General features: G+C 40.9%; 1 protein-coding gene across 2 annotated transcripts in view; it reads right to left on the reverse strand.

The window, feature by feature from the left end:
* CPED1 (cadherin like and PC-esterase domain containing 1) overlaps positions 1-22697 on the reverse strand; it is a 258511-nt gene that overhangs the window by 8146 nt on the left and 227668 nt on the right. For both annotated transcript variants that reach the window (XM_072964602.1, XM_072964603.1), the window contains 4 exons: positions 14226-14446; positions 13867-13968; positions 13373-13460; positions 9273-9419 (listed from right to left, as the gene is read on the reverse strand). In XM_072964602.1, coding sequence (XP_072820703.1) covers positions 9273-9419; positions 13373-13460; positions 13867-13968; positions 14226-14446 — 558 coding nt within the window. The remainder of the gene's footprint in view (positions 1-9272; positions 9420-13372; positions 13461-13866; positions 13969-14225; positions 14447-22697) is intronic.

The following is a 22697-nucleotide window of genomic DNA, read 5'->3' on the forward strand; positions in this document are numbered from 1 at the left end:
GGGGAACAGTCTGATTTCAAACGTGTTTCACAATCATGGGTGGGGTCTGAGAAATGAGGGTAATGGCATTCTAAGGTTGGAAAAGCAGGCGAAACCTGCTAATGTCGTCTTTTAAGATGAATGCATACTATTGAAGTACTTTTTATTTGGTATAGTCCTTCTGCAGACAGGACGTTCAATCCAGATCCAGTCACAAAATTTATAACCAGCTGAAAATGTAGCTTAAGAATTCACAGAAACAGAATAAAAATAGAGTGACACACAATAGCTCGAAGCCAGTCCTTATAATTCCATTTCAGGAAATCATGCACTTTTTACAGATAATAAGGAATTCTTTCATCTCCTCCGTACCCCCAATATTTAATTACGACCACATGAAGTAAGCTTTGTTTTGAGTGAAGGGAGTCCAACTGCTGAATGGGTCAAAGATGCTGAGAATTAGAGAACAAGACTAAAGTTGTCTTTAGGAATGGGCTTTTTTTGTTTGTTGGTTTCTTTTTGATATTTCCAGATATGCGATGTCTCAGTCTCCATCCTACCACCAAATCTTCAACCCTTCTTATTCTGAGAGCTGAGCCTGTTGAATCCCTGCCCCTCGACGGAGCTTAGTTCCCAGCTCTGGGAACAAGTTGTACTCTGGGGTGGGAAGACTCATTAGAAGTTTACCAATTTAATGTTAACTCTTGGTTCTGTCTGGCCCTTCTATGCAGTTTCCCAGAGACTGACTCTTTAGTCTTAAACTCAGCTTAATGTTCTTGTCACTGGAATTTTGTTGTTGGTGGTGGTGGTGGGGAGGCACTTAGGTTTATTTATTTATTTTTTAAATGGAGGCACTGGGGATCGATCCCAGGACCTCATGCATGCTAGGCATGTGCTCTACCACTGAGCTAGACCCTTTCTCCATGTCACTGAATTCCTGATACTACTTGGATGACCTTCATTAGTGTAACTGATTACACGTTTAATTCCTACCCTCTTCTGTTTAGAAGTACATATTGATTCTTGGAATCTATTTTGATCTTCACTCTCAGGTATTTGATCTTCCATTCATCTCTCTTGAACCTGGAATTTATATTTAAGAATATGGCACTCAAATGTCACTTAGAAACAATGGGTGTAGACCCACAGTTCCCACTGTTGGCCTCATTGTAGGGATTTGCTCAGCACTATTCTGACCTTTTAAAAAGAGGTCTTCTATGCGGCCGTGCCATTTCTTATCCGAAGAGCTCTCCAGCCTCCAGTCTGAGGAGGTGGATGACTGACTGCTGGTATTTTGGGGTCTTGGAGAGAGGTTTAGGGGCTCCACCCTTCAGGGGCTAACTTTCACTTTTGGGTTTTCTGATTTCAGCCTCTGTATTAATTTGCTCTTTGCTAGACCTATGTTTCTTAGTCCAGAATCTCTGCTGTTCAATTTTAAAAGAAATCATATGAATGAGTGTAGGTTCTTGACTGCACGGGTTAGGGTGAGGGACTCAGGGTCCACCAGTTTTGCATACAGACTTTTAATCATTTTCTGACATGTGCTGAGCCCTGCCTTCCTTGGCATGTGGCTCCTTCAGGTCTGAGCCATTCAGAGAGTCTGGGGCCAAGGGTACCCCTCCTACAATTGGTGTTTCTCCCCTCTAGGCACTTAATGTTGTAACTTCTCCTACAGGCTAAGTCAGACATCTTAAAATGAATTTGGATTTCTTGTCTGTTATGAGTTATTTCTTATTCTGTCTTTTTTTTGGGGGGTGGTGGTGAAGATTTATGTCTTAAATTCTCTTTAGTGGAGTTTCAAGTGGAAGAGAAGGTGAATGCTTGTGGTCAGTCTGCCACATTTAATCTGTACTCCATGCATAATTTTAACGCTCATTCTCTATGTTAGTTTTCCCAAAGCGTGTTTAGTGAGGTGTTAATAGTTGTTCTTTAAAAAAAAGAAAAGTGGTTCTGTGGTCCAAATTTTGGAAAAACTGGGTCAAACTAAGCTATACAGTTTCTTTGCTGTAGGGGCTTATGGGATCATTTAATATACTAGAATTATCTGAGAGTCCTGAAGGTGGAGGGGCATACAGTCTTTCTCAAACCATAGATCCTGGTTTCCCCAGGCTAGAATATTAAAACACAAAGTTAAGAAATGCTAATCAAGGCAGTTCAAAGTCCATCTCAGCGTGGCCCTTGAAGGTTGGTTGTTAAACCCCTGGAAATGAGTGTTCGCTGCATAGAGACAGTGACGGTCAGCATCTCTTAGGCACACAGACATTCCAGGATCCGGGACTGCAGAGGTTCGACTCAATGGCTATCTTACGGGGTCATAATACTAGTTCAACACAGAGTCGCTTTTCTTTGTTCATCTTCCATTTCGTTACCCTTCTTAGGAGAGATTCCTTGATGTTATAGCTGTTATTACCATTCAATACAGGACTCTCCCTTTGGAAGAGGATTTTTGTTCTAACCCACCTCAGGGAAGGCTGGACTCCCTTATGGCTAGTGAGTTCATTCTCACCAGAGACTGACCTTTAATCTGATCAGCCACTAGAAAAGGTTGTAATTCACTTGCAGATGATGGAATGAACACGAATCACTTTACACAGAAGGACTGTATTTAATTACTTTTAAAGGGGGGGCGGGTATAGGGATGGTAGGTAGTGAAAGCTTCTGTGATTCTGTTTTAGGTATAGAGCCATTAAAAATGTTAAATGACACGATTCAATTTAAATTGTAGAAACACTACAATTTAATGGTCAGGGCATGAAAGATGAACTCAAGTAGTTGCAAGTGAAAGTTCCAGGATGAAGATCTTGTAATAGTCGAGGGCAAATGAATGATAGGAAAGAAGACCCTCCCTCTCACCTTGTTCATTTACCAGCATCCTATCAACTATTTACCAGTGTCCTTGACCTGATCCTGTCCCACATTATCAGGGGCCTTTCTCCAGCAGTCCTACCCGCTCCTGTATTCTATAAGAGCACTGACAATTCTTCCTCTTCCCAGAAATATGCCAAAGCTGTTCCTCCTATAAACTGCCCCCGGCCACTTCCTTTTCTAAGTCCAATGTCTTTTCCCTCTTCTTATTTATACTTGTTGAAAGGCTTTACCCAACCCCTCTTCTCATTTCTTACACCTCATCAATCTGTTATAGTTTACTTCCTGCCCTCAATGTTTTAACAAAATTCCTCTTCGTGTGATCAGAAAGGATCTTCTCAATGCCAAAAATCAATGACTACTTAAAAATCCTTATCTTAATAGATGTATCTATTGCATTTGACAACATTAACCCTGTTTTCATCTCTTCTTGCAAATTCCCCCTTTCCACAGCACCACCCTCTGCTAGAGCTCTCCTCCAAGTTTCTTCTCTAAATTCAAGTGCTCCTATTTCTCCAAACATTGCTTCAGTCTTGGTGTTTCTAAGAGTCCCTTCCTCGCAATTCATATTCTGCTCACTTTCTTTGGATGATCTATTTCCAAGGTTTCAACTTTTACCTATTTTATGATGACTTCCAACTTTTTGTCTCCAGCCCCACCCTGTCCCTCAAGCTTCAGACTTGTGTATCCAACTGCCTGTTGGATCTCTCCACCTGGATGTCCTACAGGCATCCCAGACACAACATGTTCAGAACGGAATTCCTCATCTTTTCCCTAAGCCCGTGCCTTCTCAGTTACTCCCTGTCTCAACTGCCAGTTCGGTTCCCTAATCTGTCACCCAAGTCAGGCATCATTTTTGATTCTTCCTGCTCCCTCATGTCACTGATAAGATCTAGAGACATTATTTTTTTTAATAGGGCTTATATTTGCCAGCTTCTCTCTTATGATTGTTGTCTCTGTCTAGGTTTGGGTCAGCCTTTATCATTGCTCCCCTGATATCTGAAAAAGTCTCCTAACTTCCCTCTCTGACTTCATCCTCTTCACATCTTTCCCCCTCACTGTTGTCAGACTTACCTATTTGAAACAAAGAGATGTGACCATCGCACTTCTCTCTAAAATCTTTCACTGAGTCTCCAACACCTATAGGATAAAGTCCAAGCTCTTACCATGATCTGGCCCTAGCCGAGTTTTCCCAGGTCCCTTTTATAATTGACGTTCTACAAGATACAGAATTGTTTGTGATTTCCTGAGAACATCAGGTTGTTTCAAGGCTACTTCGAGGCACATTGTTCTACTTGATTGGAATGGCCATCACCTAATTACCTTGACTAGGGCCTACTCATCCTTTAACAATAAACTTGGATAGTTTTCAAGGAGAGGTTCAGTCTATTCTCAGATTGGATTAGGTGCCCCTTCTTGGTGTTATTACAATATCCTATTTATATCTCTAACACACCACTTACCATATTGTTTCATAATATGGATTTTTGTGCCTAACCCTCTGAGTACAATGTGTTGAAGGTAGGAAGTCTATCTTATTTATTTTTGCATTACTACTGTTTAGCTCAAGAACGGGACTCAAAAAACACATTTTGGATGATTAAGTAAAAGAATAAACAAGGTCAAGGCAAATGGACCAGAGTACATGGGAAAGACTTGGAAGAATATTTAGAAGGTAAACAGGAATTGGTAACTAGCTGGTTGGAAGTTGTTGGGGAGCTGGAGAAAGATAACGAGGAGTCAAGGATGACCTGAGTTTGTAAATGACAGAGCAACCGAGTAAGTTCAGGAGTACTAGGGAAGGAGAGAGCTGAACGGGAATATTCATTCTCAATCTGGGAACACATTGAGTTGGAGATGCTTATGAGACCTACAAAATGTTCTCTCAGTTCATTTTACTTACAAACATAAGAGCAGGTAGCTTGGAAGAGGAAGAAACAATGACCTGGCATCTGAGCCCGCCCAGTATCATAGTTGGCTGCAAAGACAAGCCAAAGGTTGCTAAACTCACAGGAAATGGGGACTTTGAAAGACAGCATACAGATTGGTTGTTTTTAAATTTTTTTTGTCCCTTTTAGAAAAGGTTTATTTATTTGTTTACTTCTAGTGCAATGCTCACGTAGACGCTTCACAATTAGTTGAATTAAAGTGGCGTTACTAATTTATTAAAAATAGCCATGCTGATAGTTAAATTCTGGGATCTGCTATATAAGATAATTACATTTGGATTGGTTTTTTTTTTTTTCCCCTTGAAAAGGCATTACTTCAGTTTTTTAGATAGGTGAATTCAAAGGGTTTTTCCTTATTGTGTTTGTGATAAACTTTGAAAGTAAGTCAAAAAGAGAAAATGTTTAGGCCCAAAGTACAGAAGGAAAACATTTCTAGGCCAGATAAGCTTCTGCTAATTTAATTAAGATTAAGTAATAACAGGAAATCATCTCTGACAAAGAACTGAGAATCTCTTCTTTCCAAGGTGCCAGAATCAAAGGAAATCTGTTGCTATTAGAGCTGAGTGGTGATGCCAGAGGATCTTTGTGTTTTGTTATGTTTTGTTTTTGACTGAGTCAAAGGCTACAGCTACATCGGCCCGAAAACAGAGATATCATATAAGGTCTGTACAGCCGGTCAGACTACCTGATAATCACATAACAACTGGCTGCGGATTTGCCCCTTCTGTAGCCAGGTTTAGGCTGGTAATATTTTTGCATCCTTTCCAGGTTTTAGCTCATTCACAGTAGATGTTTGCCACACAACTAAAGGCACCATCCAAAACCACCGTTGGGCAAGAGCTACCTGGATCCTGTTTGTTGTCCTGCATAAACACCAGGAAAACAAAATTCCATTTCTCCCCATAAAGAGAAACACCTGCTTCTCTAATCAGTAGGAACATTTTAGTCAAAATTGATGCATACCAGTTGGGAAGTTGTTTATAGACTCACGATGGCAACATGTCCTCTCTCAGTGCCTTGACAGATGAAAGAGACACCTCAAGACCTTTAATCTCACCTAGGGCAGCCAGAGCCCACTGGAGCAGGTTTGTTATGTCTATGATAGAATTCTCACCGCAAATCAAAGAGGACGCATCAAGATCTCACACTGATGATTATAACAGTCCTTCTCAGGTATCTGTGAATCTACTGTGAGAATGGTGTAAATGAACACCAAAAGATACAAGGCTCCCAAACCCAAATTCTTATTGCTCTAGTACAGTAGGTCTTAGTTCTTGCTTTTACGGTCTGACAAATTCCTTTGCCAGTTCATAAGTCGAGCACAGAGGAAAATGGTTATTATTGACGAATTTCTGCCCTTTAATATGTTTTGCTTGGGACTAACAACCTATGTTTTCCTGGCTTGTTATATTCATCATCAAATCATTCTTTGCAAAAAGGTTTGGAGTTTCTTGATTGCTTACAATAAGCGAACAGTGATTGAAAATGTTGGGTGATGGTTTAGAAAGATTATCAAACATCAGTGTCAGTGCTGGAAACCTCCTGAGGTACAAGTGGTACAAACTGTTCAAGAATTAAGCAACAGTTGTGCCTAAGTGATGAATGGGTTTAGAGACTTTGTGATGAAGGGAGTCAGTTAAGAAAGATGATCTTATCAGTTCTGTGTTGTAACTGGAGAGGCAAATGCTCCCAGAAGTATTTCAGCTCAAACATGAAAACTTCAAAATGGATAACACTGCTCCAGAATCAACAGATAATTTGGGGGATACCTGTATAGCTTGCCATTAAGATGGCACACGTTAGAAATAGGGTTTAATAAAAAACAATGTGTTCATAATAATTGTGCACAAAAAGTTATAAAATCCAATAAGTGAAATAATTTTACCTGACATGCTTAAATCATGATTATGCAAATTAAGGATGGTTTCTATTAGTAATGATTATAAGCCAATCTTCCAGTTCTGATGGTTAAAAGAGTATTTACTGTAGTTCTCAAATACCATGACTTTTACTGACAACTGGTTGATCCTGTGGCAGAAGATACATGCAATGCCGTCATGTGGGAAGGGCAACTTCTGTTTTTAATTGGAGCCATGTGGAAAATCATTGGCAGATTTCTCTTTTTTCAGACTTTCAGAGCACTAAAGCTGAAAAATGAAAAATACACCCTTCCCCAAAATACTAACTGAAGATACATTCTGTAAAAATGAATAAATAAACCTTTTCTAAAAGAGGCAAAAAAAAAAAATCCAACCTGTATGCTGTCTTGCAAAGTCCTCATTTTCTGTGAGTTTAGCGATCTTTGGCTTGTTTTTGCAGCCAACTACGATACTGGGCTGGCTCCAATGCAAGTTCATTGTTTCTTCCTCTTCCAAGCTACCTGCTCTTGTTCTAAGTCTTGACCTTTTGCAAGTCGGAGAGGCACTGGGAGGGTATTATCTTATGTAAGAGGTAAGGAGATACACAGTATCCTACGGCATAAAGTCTGTTCTGCAACAGCATGGCCAAGCTTCAAGTTGCTAAATCAAAACTCAAAATGCCATACTTCCGACTCACTTCTCTGAGATGCAGTTCTGTTTGTCACACACAAATATAATGGGAATCCATTAGCAGAACATACAGAAGAACCAATGCAGCATGAATGACTTTTATATTATAAAAATCTGAGGACCAAGATGGATTCTCATACTTACCATGGGGCTGACAGCAGGGTTAGAAAAAACCTTTAGTTGTCTCCTCACTAGTCAACCCACTAATAAATGTAGTCTGGTTTACAAAGGGGGCCACACAAGAAAGAATGAATAGATATGACAGGATGATCAAATGAGACATTTTCCAACCCAGTTTTGGCCAAAGCTCCTGAGATCTAGAGCCAACAACAGAAGCCGAGTAAACTCACATTCTAAAAAGCAATGTAAGGGTGATGTATGCAAAACCTGCAAAAGTGTGGACAAAATCCAGTTTAGCAAACTCTTGTCTGATTGAAAGTTAGGAAAAAGAGAATAAGAAAGAGAAAGAATTTCCATAAAGGAAGTTCTTCCAATTCTTTGTGGTCTTCCTTGATCATGGGCAGTTGCTTTATCTTTGTTTTAAGTCAAGTGGGAAGGGCCTTCAAGAGACCAGCTTTAAGAGATGGACAAGTGTCCTCTGGGGGTTGGGGAGCAATGGAGCTGCTATGTGTCACTGTGGCTATAGGTCGGCTTTAAGGTGGCAGAGAGAGTGAGAGAACAAGAGTGAGAGTGGGAGTTAGAGAGACAGGGCTGCACTGGGAGCTAACTGTATTTGCAGCAACAGCAGAGCAAGGATGCATGAGTGTTTCTTGTGGACCAAATGTGGGCAGCTGAGTATAGGAAGCCCAGTGCCATGTTGAATATTTTCCGAGAGGATGCTTGGGGAAGCAACACGACTCCCAACAGAGGGCTGGACAACTGGAAACCCAGGAGCCAAGGAAAGAAGGCAGCTATAAGAGAGGTATTGCCTGTGTCAGAGAAGCTATGATCAGAGGGTCCCAGTGAGGGGTTTCCTCAAGGAAGTCCACAAGAGCATCCTAAAAAGAAAGAATTAGCAAGCTACACCCAGAAAGCACATTGATGGGCTGTACTTATGCCACTCAAGTAAGACTTGTTGTCCTACCCTGAGCAGATGGCCAGCAAAGCAAGATGGGGGAGTAGGAAAGAAGCCTCCTGCCTTCTCTCTCCCACTCTGGGCTTTTGAGACTGAGGCAAGTCTGAGCTAGGGGGAGGAAATAACTTCATGTGGCTACAACACAGACCTGGCAATTTTAGTGCTTAACTGAGATTCTTCTTATGCCTGAAAGTGATTAGAGTCCTATTCTTATCTGAAAGTGGTTTTAAAATGATGGGGCCTACCCGCAGATTCTACTCCAGTGTAGGGAGGAAATAATCCACAGAGCTGATAAGACAGCAGGGAAAGGGGAAAAAAAAGTATTTTTGGTTATCACCTTATCAGCTAAGACTATTCAATTACTGGCTACAAATAAAATCACTTCCACCAGTAGGAAGGGGAAAACTATTCAAAACACAGGCCTTCCTGTGAACACATTGGATAAACCAGTGGAGGGAGGTCATTCATCAGTTTAGCACATTCAGCTTTTCGACTGTTAAGCTGCCTCCACTAAAGACACGTGCCACTGTCTTTGGACACAATTTCTGATGGGGAGGCTTAGAGTCTATTAGAAAAGACAGATGCTCTCCAGGTTGCCCTCCTCCTGCTTGTGTTGACCAGTGATTCTAGTTTTCAAATGTCTTCATAAACATTAATTTATTTTAACACTTCGATTTTGTAGAGACTTGAGTTGTGACTGCTACTTGCTTTGGCTGAGTGGCAATGAATATGTCGTTTAATCTCCGCTGGACGTAGTTTTTAAATCCAAATAAGACTGGCAATGCAATCAAAGATACAATGAGGAATTTAAAAAAAAAATCAAAAGCTACAAAAATCAATGGCCAGCATCGGTACCTCATGGAAATGACATCCACATGCCCCCTGCAGAAACTCCTTGTGTCGCCCCATCGTTATGGTGAACGTGTCAACCACTTCATAGCCATATTTTTTTGCAGCATCCAGAATAACCAAATTTTCTTTCCATAAATTCTGAACTTCACTCTGTGTTGTAAAGGAGAATGAGATTTTTATTAAGAGGATTGTTTCATGATTTAATCACTCGTGTAAAATCATGTATATGTCATTTTTTTTTGCAGATTGGTTTCAATTGTGAGGTAAAGAATTAATTTCCCAAGCATTTCTTAAATAAAGATGTGATCTAATTTTTTTCAAAATATAAATATAAACATTTATGAATACATAAAACAGCCTTACATCAGTATTTATAGTGACACACAGTTTGGAACGTTCTTGTCTATGAAAAGTAGTTAGGTTTATTGGCCACAAAGAAACCTTGGAAGTATCTAAAATTCTCAATTTAAAGCCAAGACTAAGAATCACAAATTCTGTCTCCATCTATTTGAACTCTTAATCATTTAGTCATTTGAATATTAATTAGTATCTATTTTGTGCTTACCTCTGCACTGAGGGACAATGGGAAAATAAGGAAAAATTGATCATGATACCTGCTCTTCAGACATTGCATTCAAATAGGAGAAACAGATATGTGAACATTTACTAAGTCCTTAATTGGAGGTAAATATTCCAGGCTGTGAGCCAGGAGAGAAAAGGGAATAGTTCTGCAGGGGCAGGGGGACGGCTGGACAGGGAGATTTCTAGAGGGGGTTCCTGGGCGGGGTGAAGGTTGCTGGTTGGATGGGGCTGGGGAACAGATGGGGAGTGTGCATCCAGGAGCCCCGGAATTGAGCGAAGGCTCCAGCTGCTGCTTCTCTAAATCATATTCCTCCCTCCCTCCCCAGCCATGTCTGAGGCAATGATGGAGCTCGGCGAGAGTGCAGGTCCACTGCCGAGAAGAGGGACTCCTCCACTAACTTACTCTGACTCCAGGATTCATCATTGGCTTGGCCAAGACTTTCTCAGACCGACCTGTGGTCTGAGACTCTTCCTATCTAGTCCATCCTTCTTCCACTCCCTTCATATCAGACACATTACAGCTAAACACAGTCCCCAACACACAGCAGACACACACAAAAATATCTGGTGCTAGACTGAGTGATATGCATTGGGCGTCGTGGTCTGAAACACCTCCTGCCTGCTCCCGCATCCTTTCCTTGATTCTCAGGCATTCTTTCTAATAAATTCCCTAAAAGTAACCTTGTCGTGGTGTTTGTCTCTTTGAGAACCCAAATGGACACAGGGAGGGAACTGCATGCCCCTTTCCTTTTCCAAAGAGCAAAAAAAAAATTCTTTTTTCATAATCCAGGTAAAAAAGTAAATAATCACTTGCATTTAAAAATCCAGCTTCCAGGTAAAAGAAGCAGTACCATGGCACCTAACTTTCTGTCTTCCCCACTGTGCTTGCACACCTATTTTTATGTGACATGCAAAGAGTGTTTTCCCCCCAAACATAGTAGTGAATAGAAAGGCTCGTAAGGAGAAACCTGAAGGAAAGAGAGAGATGGGACTTCAGTCTGTGCCAGCACCTGGGAAGTGATGCTCCAGGGGCTCAAGATTGTAGGCTTTTTCTTGTCCAGTTGCAAGTACCCTCTCAACTTTAAAGGGTCCAATTATAAAAGATAGAAGAAACTTTCCAGTAGGTGGTTGCTAGAGAAAGGTCAGTTCTCTGGGAAACAGACTCTGAACCAGAAGTTTGCATTCAACGGGGGAACAGAAGTGCACCCTTGGGATCAACACCTGCACGGGAGTGAGGGAAGATGCACTGGGCAGAGAGAGACGTTGCACCGCAGCGTCCTTGCAACACAGGCTTCTGCTGATCCCACCAGGAGTGTTAGAGCTGGGATGGCCCTTCTGAGACGGGATAAATGAACGCAAGGGGGCTGAGACTTGGCTGGGTGTCTGCAGCCCAGGGCAGCTCCTACTGGGACTCAGGTCACAACCGCAGCAGCCCAGGGGAATGAGTATCTCAGTCGCGAAGGGGCGATCTGGGAGCATCCAAATCCTGCAAAATAGCCCTCACTCATTCATGCATGAGGTGTTTTTTGAGAGTCTTCTGTGTGCTGAGAATTGTGTTTTGCATTTGGGGTCCCAGAGTGAGCAGTGCACACCTCCCTCCCCGTGCCGCTCTCACGGGGATTAGTCCAGCAGGGGAGACAGACAGCCAGGGACTGAACCTGCCAAGTGACGTGAACGGGGACCCCAGACACTGTTTCAGGAGCTCTTGGCAGAAGTAGCCAACTGAGTCCAGGGTGTCAATTAAGTCTTCCCAGAAGAAACTGCATTTGAACTAACACTTGAAAGGTGCCTTGAGGTCACCCAGGTGGTGGGAATGTGGGCTCCAAGAAGAGGGAACAGTGACTTCAAAGACCTGGAGGTGACTGAGAGCATGGCACGCTCAGTGGTGGAGCGAGTGAGTGTGTGTGTGCACGTGTGGGTGTGTGTGCACGTGTGTATATGCATTGGAACAAGTCTACCGAGGAAGGCAGAGGCCACGTCTTGAATGGCTGCAATGAGGGTGATGGTGAGTTCAGATTTCTTTTCTGCCTCCACTTGCTATTCCCCCTTTCTCTTCTGTTTTGGGAGCCGGGTGGGGGAGGGTAATTAGGTTTATTTATTTATCTTAATGGAGGTACTGGGGATTGAACCCAGGACCTCGTGCATGCTGAGCACATGCTCTACCACTGAGCTCTACCCTCCCCCTTCCCCCTTTCTCTTCTGTTCTGTCGTTCTCCCTCCTCTCCCTCCCTCCTTTGGTCTTCACCCAGTCTGAAAAGACCGATGAGCACTGTCCGAGCCCTGGTGGCAGGCACAGTGGTGAACAGTAGCCGGAGAACCGTCTGCTGAGATGAATTCATTCTAAATAGAAGCAGACCTCTCAAGCCCTCCGGCTCCCGTGAGACGCTACAATCACGGAAGTAAACTGGAGCTGCCAGCTGCTCAAGGAGGAGTTGCAATCTTGACCTGCAGCCTTCGAATGCGATTACAGGACATTCAACTCGTATCCTACAGAAAAGGTGAACAAAAGACCCCTCTTCTAATCCTCAACCGTCTCAAACCCTCAAACCCTCCGACTACCCCAGCTGCTGAACACTTCACCTCACTTTAGATGAATGTAACCCCTTCCGACACCCAGAGGCTGAATTCGGAAGTTTTCCTTGGGGCACTTTCTACCAGTTCTCCTGCTTTTGCATCACAGATCTGGTGGCCAGGCAGGCGAAGTTTTGGGATGGGAGAGGAGGTCCCTGTAATCCGTGCTGGAGAAAGCCAGGAGCACTCAGAATTGACACAGAAATAAATCTCCCTTGGTTTACATATTAAACGGACAGCATCGTGTCTCCCTGATTCCCAGTGCAACCTGAGCTCCCCTCAAGCGATCACACACAGACCTGGCTGCCTCTGAGCTCTCCTTGCCGAGCCAAGAGCAGCTGGTTCTCTTACCCACCGATGTTGTCCTTCCTTCTTTTGCAGAGACTTTTATTCAGAGTTGAGCTACCAATTTATTATCTTCTGTAAGAACTGGCCAGAGGCCTCTAACTCCTTTCATTTATGAATATCCAACCCGAGGAAAAACGAATGACATCGCTTCAGAGATGATTTTCCAGAGCAGTCAGTCCAAAATCATCCTCAAAAAGCCACCCTTTCCAAAGGGTGATTGATACTCACTGATACTGACAACTTCATGTGTGGCTTCAACACGAGCCTTTACAGGTACACGAAACACTAGTGAGGTCAGGAGATACTTCAAGCATAACCCCTCTCATTTACCCCTCAGGTCTTTATCTTTTTCAAACTTTGACAGTCCCTTTCTTCTTTTATGAACTCAAAGCATTATTTACGGTGTATTGATGGGCTATGGTCTCCTTATTTCCAGGAATAATTATAACTGATTTGAAATCATAATCATTAAGTGTAATATCTTTGAATTTTTGTGAAGGTTGCTGAACATTTTGCAGTGCCTTTTGGGTCCTTTTTCAGACACCAGCAAGGACCCCTCTAGGAGCCACGAAGTTCACACAGCCTGGAGAGAGTGGGCTTACCTGGGCTAAGAAATGCACTCCATCCACTGGCAGATGAAATCCAATTCCCAAAGTTTTGATGATCACAAGGATATTGAGTAAATCTTCCCTGTGAAATAATCGGAATTCTAAAGTCATAAACTTTGGTTACATTTCTAGACTTTCATGTTTACATAAGCAAACGGAATGGAATTCTTTTAGAATGTGATCATTGGTGCACAGGACGCAATTCTCATTTTACGGATTTGATGTATACTAGGTCTTTTTTGTGGGGAGAGTTCTACATGTCACTGGGCACATTTTCATCTGTAGTAAATGTACATTTGGATGCTGACGGGTCAGCTTGTGATTGGACACAAAAGCATTTTGAAACATTTTAAACTGGACTTTAAGTATCAGTTTCTAAATTATAAGTCGCTCTTTAAATAAAATATTGATAAAGTTCAGTCACATCAAGAGTAACTTTTTTTTTTAAACCTAGAATACCAATGACAGTTCTTGTTGCAGAAATTTACCTCTTCAAAACCTTATGAATAATTTGCAGGTGATTGGAATTAAGCCACTGAACACCACCAACGACCAACACAGTCTGGCTGGTATTCTCCAGGGGACGTGATCTGAAATCCAGAAAGAAATACAACACATGTTGCCTTGAAACAGATGGTAAACATTTTAGCAGCATTGCCTCACATTGCATTGAACCATATCTGGCAACCTGATCACAGGGACCTCCTTGTCATTTCCAACTCGTTTTCAGCCATATTACTTGGTATTTAAGCTTTTCAGCACATTTGATATAGAGTGAGCAATTATGACTGCTAGTAAAACATCAGTACCTTGTGGCATTGTTTCACTCAAAATAGTTCTATTGTACCTTTGCAAGAGATGTTCAAGTGCTTTTTCAAATGTCGGTCTCAATGAAGGGCTTATCCAGAACTGGGGATAGTAGGAGTAACTGATCAAAGTCTTCCCACCATTGACGTTGTGATAGAATTTAGTGCCATGCACCTTCTGCCATTCCTGCAACGTTTCATTCAATCTTTCGATCAGATAGTACATTATCCCTCTGTTGGTTGAATCTCCAATGAAAAGAATCTATAAGTTAAAAAAAATTTACTTTCAAATCTGATCCTTTCATGTAGAGGAGACAATATAAAATAAGTAATTTGTTGAAAACTCAAAAAGCTACAAATTGAATTAAAAGACAGCACTTTAAACTGTTAGAAATGACATTAGTCATATTCTCCCCCAAACCTGTTCATTTTCCTTTTCTGTATTCCTAGTAATGGCATCATCCCTGACCCACTAACTCGTGTTCAAAGTTTTTTGCTTTCTTTATGCTATCTTCAATTTCTCTACCTGCCTTAAGCTCTTAACTTTCTTATCGAATCAGCTTAACACGTTTTATTGATTCAAATAGGCATGAGGTGTTCTAGTGCTGTAAGAATACTTAGATATTTTCCAATCCCTTTATTTCATAGGTAAGAAAACTGGGAATCACAGAAGTCAGCTAACTCAGTAGAGGTCAAGCCACTACTTGAAAGCAGAGTCACAGGACTAGAATCTGCTTTTCTGAAGAGCAGTCTATGTCGCAGGGTGCATATCCCCGTGTCATTTGCCCTGGAAGTCTCTCACCCATCACCTCCTTGCTATCCCACCGAAGGTCGACACTCGCCTGGGGGGTCTTCCTCTTGCACAATGGCCGCCCTCTGATTCATTCTACACACAGTAACACTGGGGGAAATTTCCAAATGTCTCATTCTAGTCATTTTACCTTCACGCTCAAAAACCTCATTCGCTCCCCGTATTCTACAAAATGAAGCCTAAACTCCTAACGTTCAGTTAGCATTTGCTTGATTTTTATTGCACATCAGGTTTTGCTGGGTGGAGATTTCACACAGGGTACTCACTTTCAATTTTCATAATCGTGAGGTGTGAGTAATAATCTGTGTTTTACAGATGAAAAAATTTGAAGCTCAGGGAGACTGAGGTTATAAATCTAGTAAATGGGGGACACAGGACTCAAATCCAGGTCCTTTATCTCCAAGTGCAGGGTCAATGGCCCCATCCTCTCAACGCTTCCCCTCATGTACGCAGGTCAGATTCCTACTTTTTCACTGAACGTGATTTGCACTCAACAGCATCTGTTTTCCCTTGTGCTGATCCATCTGCCTAGAAAGCGCCTCCCTCGGCAGCCCCACCTGTATAAATGCTATACAGCCTCCAGACTCGACATAAACGTCTTTCCCAGTGGGTCGTGTCCAACTCCCCAGCCCGAGTGACCTTCTCTGTCCTTTGTGATTTCATTATATATTTTTTTCCATTACTGATTTTATCAAAGACTACATGAAATTATGGCTATTTGTGTCTGTGTCTTTTGTCTCATATCATATCAAGAAGTATTTGAGGTCAGAGTCAAGGTTAATTTCTAAATTCTAATTTCCCCCACAGTACTCTTCATGCATCTTAAAAATATTTATTGAATTGAAAGTCAAAGGGACTTTTGTTAGAAACAATTCTTTTTAATGTCTTTGGATAAGGTTTAATTTGTTCTTTAGGTTTTTTTTTTTTTCTCTCTCTCTCTCTTTCTGTTGAGATTTCTCTTTCCATTAGTCATGCATATACTTTCTTCTGTTTTTAACAGCAGTCACGGCCATCATTTCTCAGGCACTACTGCATCTGTCCAACCACAGTGAATTTACTGAGACTCTGCAAAGCTTTACTCTTCCCACGATAAGTGTATTCACGTAGCTGTGAGAAGAAACCCTTCAGAATTCGCCTTCAGATCAAATATTGTTATTGTAAGTATCATCAGGCTCAGCTGAATAACAGAAGATGTCAATGCCCCAGTCAAGTTCCATTTGGGGCCATAAAATCCAAGTACGAGAAAATGATTTGTGAAATCACTTGAAATTCTTCCTACCAGATTTGACCTTAACTATTTCTGTTTGATTTTCTGGCCCAGATTTCTGAGTTTTAAAAGTAAACTTTGAATAATCAGGAAGGCTCTTAATTTCAGAGTCTAGTAATTATGCAACCCCATTTGTATTAGCTCGCTAGGGCTGCCATGACAAAGCACCACAGACTGGGCGACTTAAACAACAGAAATTTATTTTCTCGTGATTCTGGAGGCTAGACGTCCAAGATCAAGATACTGGCATGGTCGTTTTCTCCTGACGACATCTCTGCTTGACTTGTAGGTGGCTGTCTTCCCTGTGCCTCCACGTGGCCTTTCTTCTATGTGTGTTTGAGTCCTAATGCCCTCTACTTATAAGGACATCAGTCACACTGGATTAGGGCCCACTCTAATGACTTTATTTTACCTTAATTACCTCTTTAAAGGCCCCATCTCCAATTACAGTCATATTCTGAGAGACTGGGAGTTAGGCCATCAACATATGAATTTGGTTGGGTAGGAATACAACTCAGCCCTTAAAACCAGTAAAGGACCTTTGAGATCCAGTTTTTGATGTAAATTGCCACCACAGGCTTTTCTTACGGGTTCTTTTCATTTCAGCATCAGAATGCAATCCCTCCCAATGTATCTCTGGGCAGCCAGCAGGATCAACCAGGTGTCTGTAATGTGGGCTACAGAGAGGGGTACAGAGGTTTAGGAAAATCCAAGTAGCTGTATGTAACCAAGAGAAAAATAAATTTCTAGATTTTCAGTCTTTTCTGTGGAGTTGTACAAAGATGCAGCCCACCCACGCACGGCAGAAGCAAAGGAGTTGTGTTTCAGAATTCTTAGGTGCTGTTATTTTAACTAGATGACCTAGACAAATTATGTGACCTCTTCGGGGGTTCATTCCCCTATGTGTAAAATGGGGAAAGTCACAGCACCACCTTAGAGGACTTTAATGAGATTTAAAAGACTTCTCTGATTCCTGGCGCACAGCACACAACAAATGGGAGCTAGCACGAAGGCACAGGAAAGGCAAGGAGCAGTCTGAATGCCTCCAGTGTGCCCTGCAACGCATTCCTCGGCACTTTAAATTCATTAGCTCTTTCAGAGAAAATGTGGGCAAAGACAGGAAATATGTCTAAATCGCAGCAGCCTCTCTCATGTCTTACCAGCCCTGTACCAGACTCTCGGCAGCACCTGTAGGATTGCTGGTGAAACGGAGGCTCTGGGTCAAGGACTGGAAGAGAGACCATCACTGGGCAAACCAACAGCCTCTGAAGGGTGCTTCACGTCTCCACTGCTGACCAGTGGCTAACGAGAGCTCCAGGGGTCGGAGAAGAAGTTGTCACCACCACCATCTGCAAAACAAGTTCTTCTAAACTGCAAATATCTAGTAGTATTTTTTGAGTTTAGTAGACACTGCTCTGGGAAGACTATGTTCTACAGAATGATTTTCTCCCAGTGCCTTTCTATTCACAAAAGATAGAAATGATAAACTATAACTGGAATGAAAATGCACTTGGGAATTTAAGAAGGCTTAGCTTGTTCTGTAGGTGAAGCAGTTTTGGGAAAAAATAATTGGTATTCCTAACTAAAAGATTCCTAGCTTCAAAATGTCAGCTTTTTTAAGTGTACACACAGAATTAAAAATGAATACCAGACTGGTTCTTTTTTTAAAATCATGTGATTCATATGCAGTCTTTATATCTTTTAGATCATTCAACTTGGTGAATTTTTAAAAAGGAAATTTGCAGATTATTATTTTAAAGGTCAACTTCTACCTTAAAAGGTTTAAATTACCATAAGAAATATTTATAATTAGCCCTACAATTTGTAAATAACTCTTCTTTCCTGTGAAAATTATTGCCTTATACTAGCATGCACAGGTGTTGGTTGGAAGATGCAATCAAAGGGGAAAAAAAAGGTGATCACTAAGTACAAATAACCAGTAAGCAATTATAAAAATAATCAATTTTAGCAGTAACACATTAAAATAACTATTTTTTCCCCAACAAATATTTTTAAAGCTCCAAAGATGAGTTCAGGGAAATGGGCCCTCTCTTATACTACTGTGTAAGCACCACAAGGGAGAGGTTTTTTAATTTCTTTTTTTTTCAACTGTTGGATTCCCAAGTATCCAGAATAGTGCCTGGTGTAAAATCAGTCCTAATTTGTTAAATGGATGAATGGAAACTTTGATGGTGTGTTTATAAACTGGCAGTTTTCTACTTCTAGGAAATATTTAAGGGTGCCTATGAAAAGACATTTTAAAAGGAAAATAAATACCTATCAAATTGGTTATATTAAGGTATACTCATACACTTGAATTCTTGTAATCTTTTAACAATGATATATTGTAATATGGATATATTGTGATGGGAACGTGTGAGCTAGCTTTTATAAAAAGCTGTTTACAGTGAGAATATACATAATTATTGCATTTCTGTAAAAGTAAATAAAGCCTGTGGATTCATAGAAAAGGCCCTGGAAAGTTAACTGGTAATTTTGAAGTAATGATGTCATGACAGTTTATTCTTTTTTTCTCATGTGTATTTTCTAAACAAACATATATTGGCTTTATATATTAATTTAAAAAAAATCAAAAGCAGCAACAGCGGCAGCAATAATGATAAATCTGTTTGTTTAAAAACATTTTGAAAATTCATGTAAAAATAATCAGCTTAAATAAACTTTATTTCTACGTTTATAGAACAATGGCCGAAGAGAGTCAGGATTAAGCATTGGTTCAATAAACCCATCACAGGAATGATGTTAGTCATATTTTTGGATCCCAGCTGCAGTTTTATTCCAAAGACTGAATTGTATTTTCCTATGCAGCATCTCTTTTCTGGTCCTGTGGTGCAGGGAACACTAGCTAAGTGTGGGCTCCATCAAGGTGGGCTCCGGAGAGGAGCAGAAACATCTGCGTCTGCATGTGCCATGAGCGGCTGGATTGCAGCTCACCAGTGGGAGACAAAGATGTGTTTAGAAGAGTTTTGCATCTGTTCCAGTCCCAAAACTTGGCATGCAAAGTATCACCAGAAAGTACATAAGGACTGGTGTTTTTTCTACTTTTTTTCACACCATCATGGACCTTGGGACCTAAAAGCGCATCCCATTCTTAGGCTCTATTAAAGCTTGGGCTTATTTTAAAATAGTCTTATTTAAAAAAACATGAAATGGTTTAATTACCTTTTTTTTTCATTTCTAATTTCTCGACACTATATGGTCCCTGTGTTAGATGGAACAGGCTAAGTGCTATTAACAAACAGAGCCCCCAAATGTACAATGGCCTAAACACAAGTGAAGTTTATTTCTTCCTCAGGAAAACAGTCCAGGTGGTTCCCGGGGGTATGTGTGGGGGTGGGAGCAGGGAGGTCAGTCAGGGTCCCAGGATGGTAGACTGTGCCTTCTTCATGTATGGTTTCCAAGAACTCACCAGGCATTGCTATCTACCTGGGGGAAGGAGTAAAGAGCTGCCAGGTGTTCGAAGGGCCCACCCTGGGCACTGTGCACATCACTGCTGCTCACATCCCATTGGTTGGAACTCAGTCATATAGTCACACACTTAATTTCAATGGAGATGGAGAAATGTAGTCAAGCTCTGTGCCAGGAAGAGAAGGAAAGGAGTCTGAGGAACGCTTAGCTAGTCTTTACCACATTCTCCTACATGTTAAGTCTTTCTGGAAAAAAAAAAAAAACTAAACCCTAAATTCAGATTTTTCACCTGTGAATCACCAAAAGTATGAAGTATATGAAAGGCTAAATTTATCATCCACATGAGGCCTAAAAAGGCTTCTATTCTTAGGGAAATTGGTTCCCTGGGACAAATAATAGCAAGAAGTATCATTTATTAGTAAAAATGCAACAAAGATTTTGGGAATGTTTCATTGAAATACACAATTAAAAATTTTCATTCCATTTTATTTCATCATGAATAAAGGGAGCGAGCGATGATGACACGTAAACATGCACGTGCTTTACTCCTTTACCTCCTTTCTCAAAGTCACCAAAAGTAAGAAGGACAGAGTTAGCAGAGCAAATCATAAAGAAACGAAGAGAAACACTGGTGGCTATCTGAGTTGAGTCAACACAAAGGCAGCTTGTTAGCGTCTCAGATTCTTCTGATCTGTTGAAGCTGGGAAAGAACTGAGTATTTGTAGAATCAGTAGATAATTAAAAAAAAAAGCCCTTGATTTAGAATAATTTCCCATCTTTCTCTCTCTTCTCCTGCATAGGTTCTGCCTTCAATGTTCACAGAAGTGGGATATGTCTTCAGAACCAGCAAAGTGCATGTAGATGTCAACACAAGACTCAGTCAGCTAACAGACCCCAACTGGGACCTTCCAAGAGGGGTGGTTATATGGGAATGCAATAGGAGCTTTCATGGCGATAATAAAGGAAACGAAAGTGAGATGAGGAGACGTCTTTTTCATTCCCCCTAGACCAGGATCTAGCCCACATGTTTAAAAAGCTCCACAGTGATTCTGATGACCCCATGGTTGAGCACCAGTATTTGCATTAATACATACCCATTTCTAAGTGAGGTAGGGTGATTCAGCTCTAAGATGAAGCTGAGACTGACCCGATGGCTAATGACACTTAAGGCATGATGAAAATCTAACTCAACAAAGCCTCTCTCCGTGAAATGTAATATGATTGCAATGACTGTTTTTCAACGATGCATTTTAATTAAACTGGCTCTAGATGACCAACCAAACTGCTCTTTGGAGTCAAGAACGAAATGAAAACTGACATTCTCAAACATAGGAAATTCGGCAAAAAAAGGAAACAAACAACTGAACAATATCACCTAGACACAGATCTTCTAGCTGCTTAGAACAAAGTATTTATTTCTACTGCTCCTCCCTCTGGATTGTGGACATGATGTGTAAGCCATCCTTTCCTGGTCAAAGTGAGGCACACTCCTTTCCTTCTGTTCACCTCTTTTTTATTGAAACTGACAAGCAACAATGAATTGTGTAAGCATAATGGAATTCACATATCGGTCAGAACATATTATTATAAACTGGGCGTACTTCAAATACGTAAACACCTTTAAGTCCAAGATACTACTTAACTTGCAAACGTCACTGAGAAATTTAAGTTACATTTCCTGTTTTCACAGCTGAGTTTAAATACTTTCAGTAAATACTGCCTTTTTATATTTCCCTTTCTTAATTGCACTCTTCTCTCAGATATTTTATGACTGGTTTAAATTCTGAACTATGTTTTCAGCTGACAAACAAAATAAAAGCCTGTTTCACTCGGTTTGGTCAGGCCCCTAAGTTTTTTCCGTTGTAAATTTCATTATCCTACTTCTAAACTATTTCCCATGTATTTCTCACTGTGATTTCAGAGTTACGCTCTGATAAATTTTTATAAATGTTCCATTCAAAGTTGATTAAGTAAGAGTCATGTATCTAGAGACGTGTGTCAGAGTATAACTGAAAACATAGCTTGTCCTTTTAAAATGGATTTTGCTCTGATTCAACACAATCGTACATCACAAAACCCATACATATCTACTAAAACCTACAAATAAAGTAACTCATATTTGGATGAATTTTGAGTTTAAAAGCAGTCTCACATATACCTGCCCTCCAGACACGAACAAGTATGCCGTACAAACCAATACAAGCGCTCCGAGGAGAAACCCTGTACCACCCTTCCTCAGAGATCAGCCTCCTGTTCACTGAAGTACAAGCAAATGACCGAAGTAGGAAAAGTTTGGTCCTGCTTACACGCCATTGAGTTCAGTGACATTCCTGGTCAGTTAGCAGAAACTTGAACCCCTTTTTAAATCTCAACTGATTTGTGTCTTGTTCTTTCCCCACAGGGGGCGCCTGCATTTCCAAGTATAATCTTCCATTCATCAATGTAAAACGGTAGTAAAAAGATGTAAAAGGTCATAATAACCACGTAAGCACATGCAACAGAGAAAAATGACTACTTGGAGATTCTAAAGAAAGCAGAATGTCGTTTGAAGTCCGGACTTCCTAGTAATTCTCACTGGCCCAGTCAAATTCTGTTGCCTTTTAATTTGATTCTTTGGAGAAAGATAACTCAGTTTAATTCATTCCCTTAAAAGCTTAAAAGCTGCCTTGATTAGGATTTAAAATAAAGTTCTGTTGGTTTTTTTTTTGTAGCACAACATATTTCACTACTATTCGTGGTAACAGAAACAGCTAGAATCCAAAAACGAAGTATTGTAAGTTGAACTTGCAGGAAATGTGAGAGACTCTTCATTTCCCTGCATTTCGATTTACGAAAGGCTTCAAAGAAGCACTCTACTTGCGGATAGCGGGGGAAATCTGAATTTAGAAAAGCTCCCTTCACACCTCGCCAGCCATAATTTACTACCTGAACTGGCTTTGTGGCCGGGTGACATGGGCATTCATACAGGGTCTGGGTGGAGAAGGATCCTGTGCTTCATTTACTGCT

The sequence above is a fragment of the Vicugna pacos genome, chromosome 7 (genome assembly GCF_048564905.1).
Source record: "Vicugna pacos chromosome 7, VicPac4, whole genome shotgun sequence".
In the NCBI taxonomy this organism is placed as follows: domain Eukaryota; kingdom Metazoa; phylum Chordata; class Mammalia; order Artiodactyla; family Camelidae; genus Vicugna; species Vicugna pacos.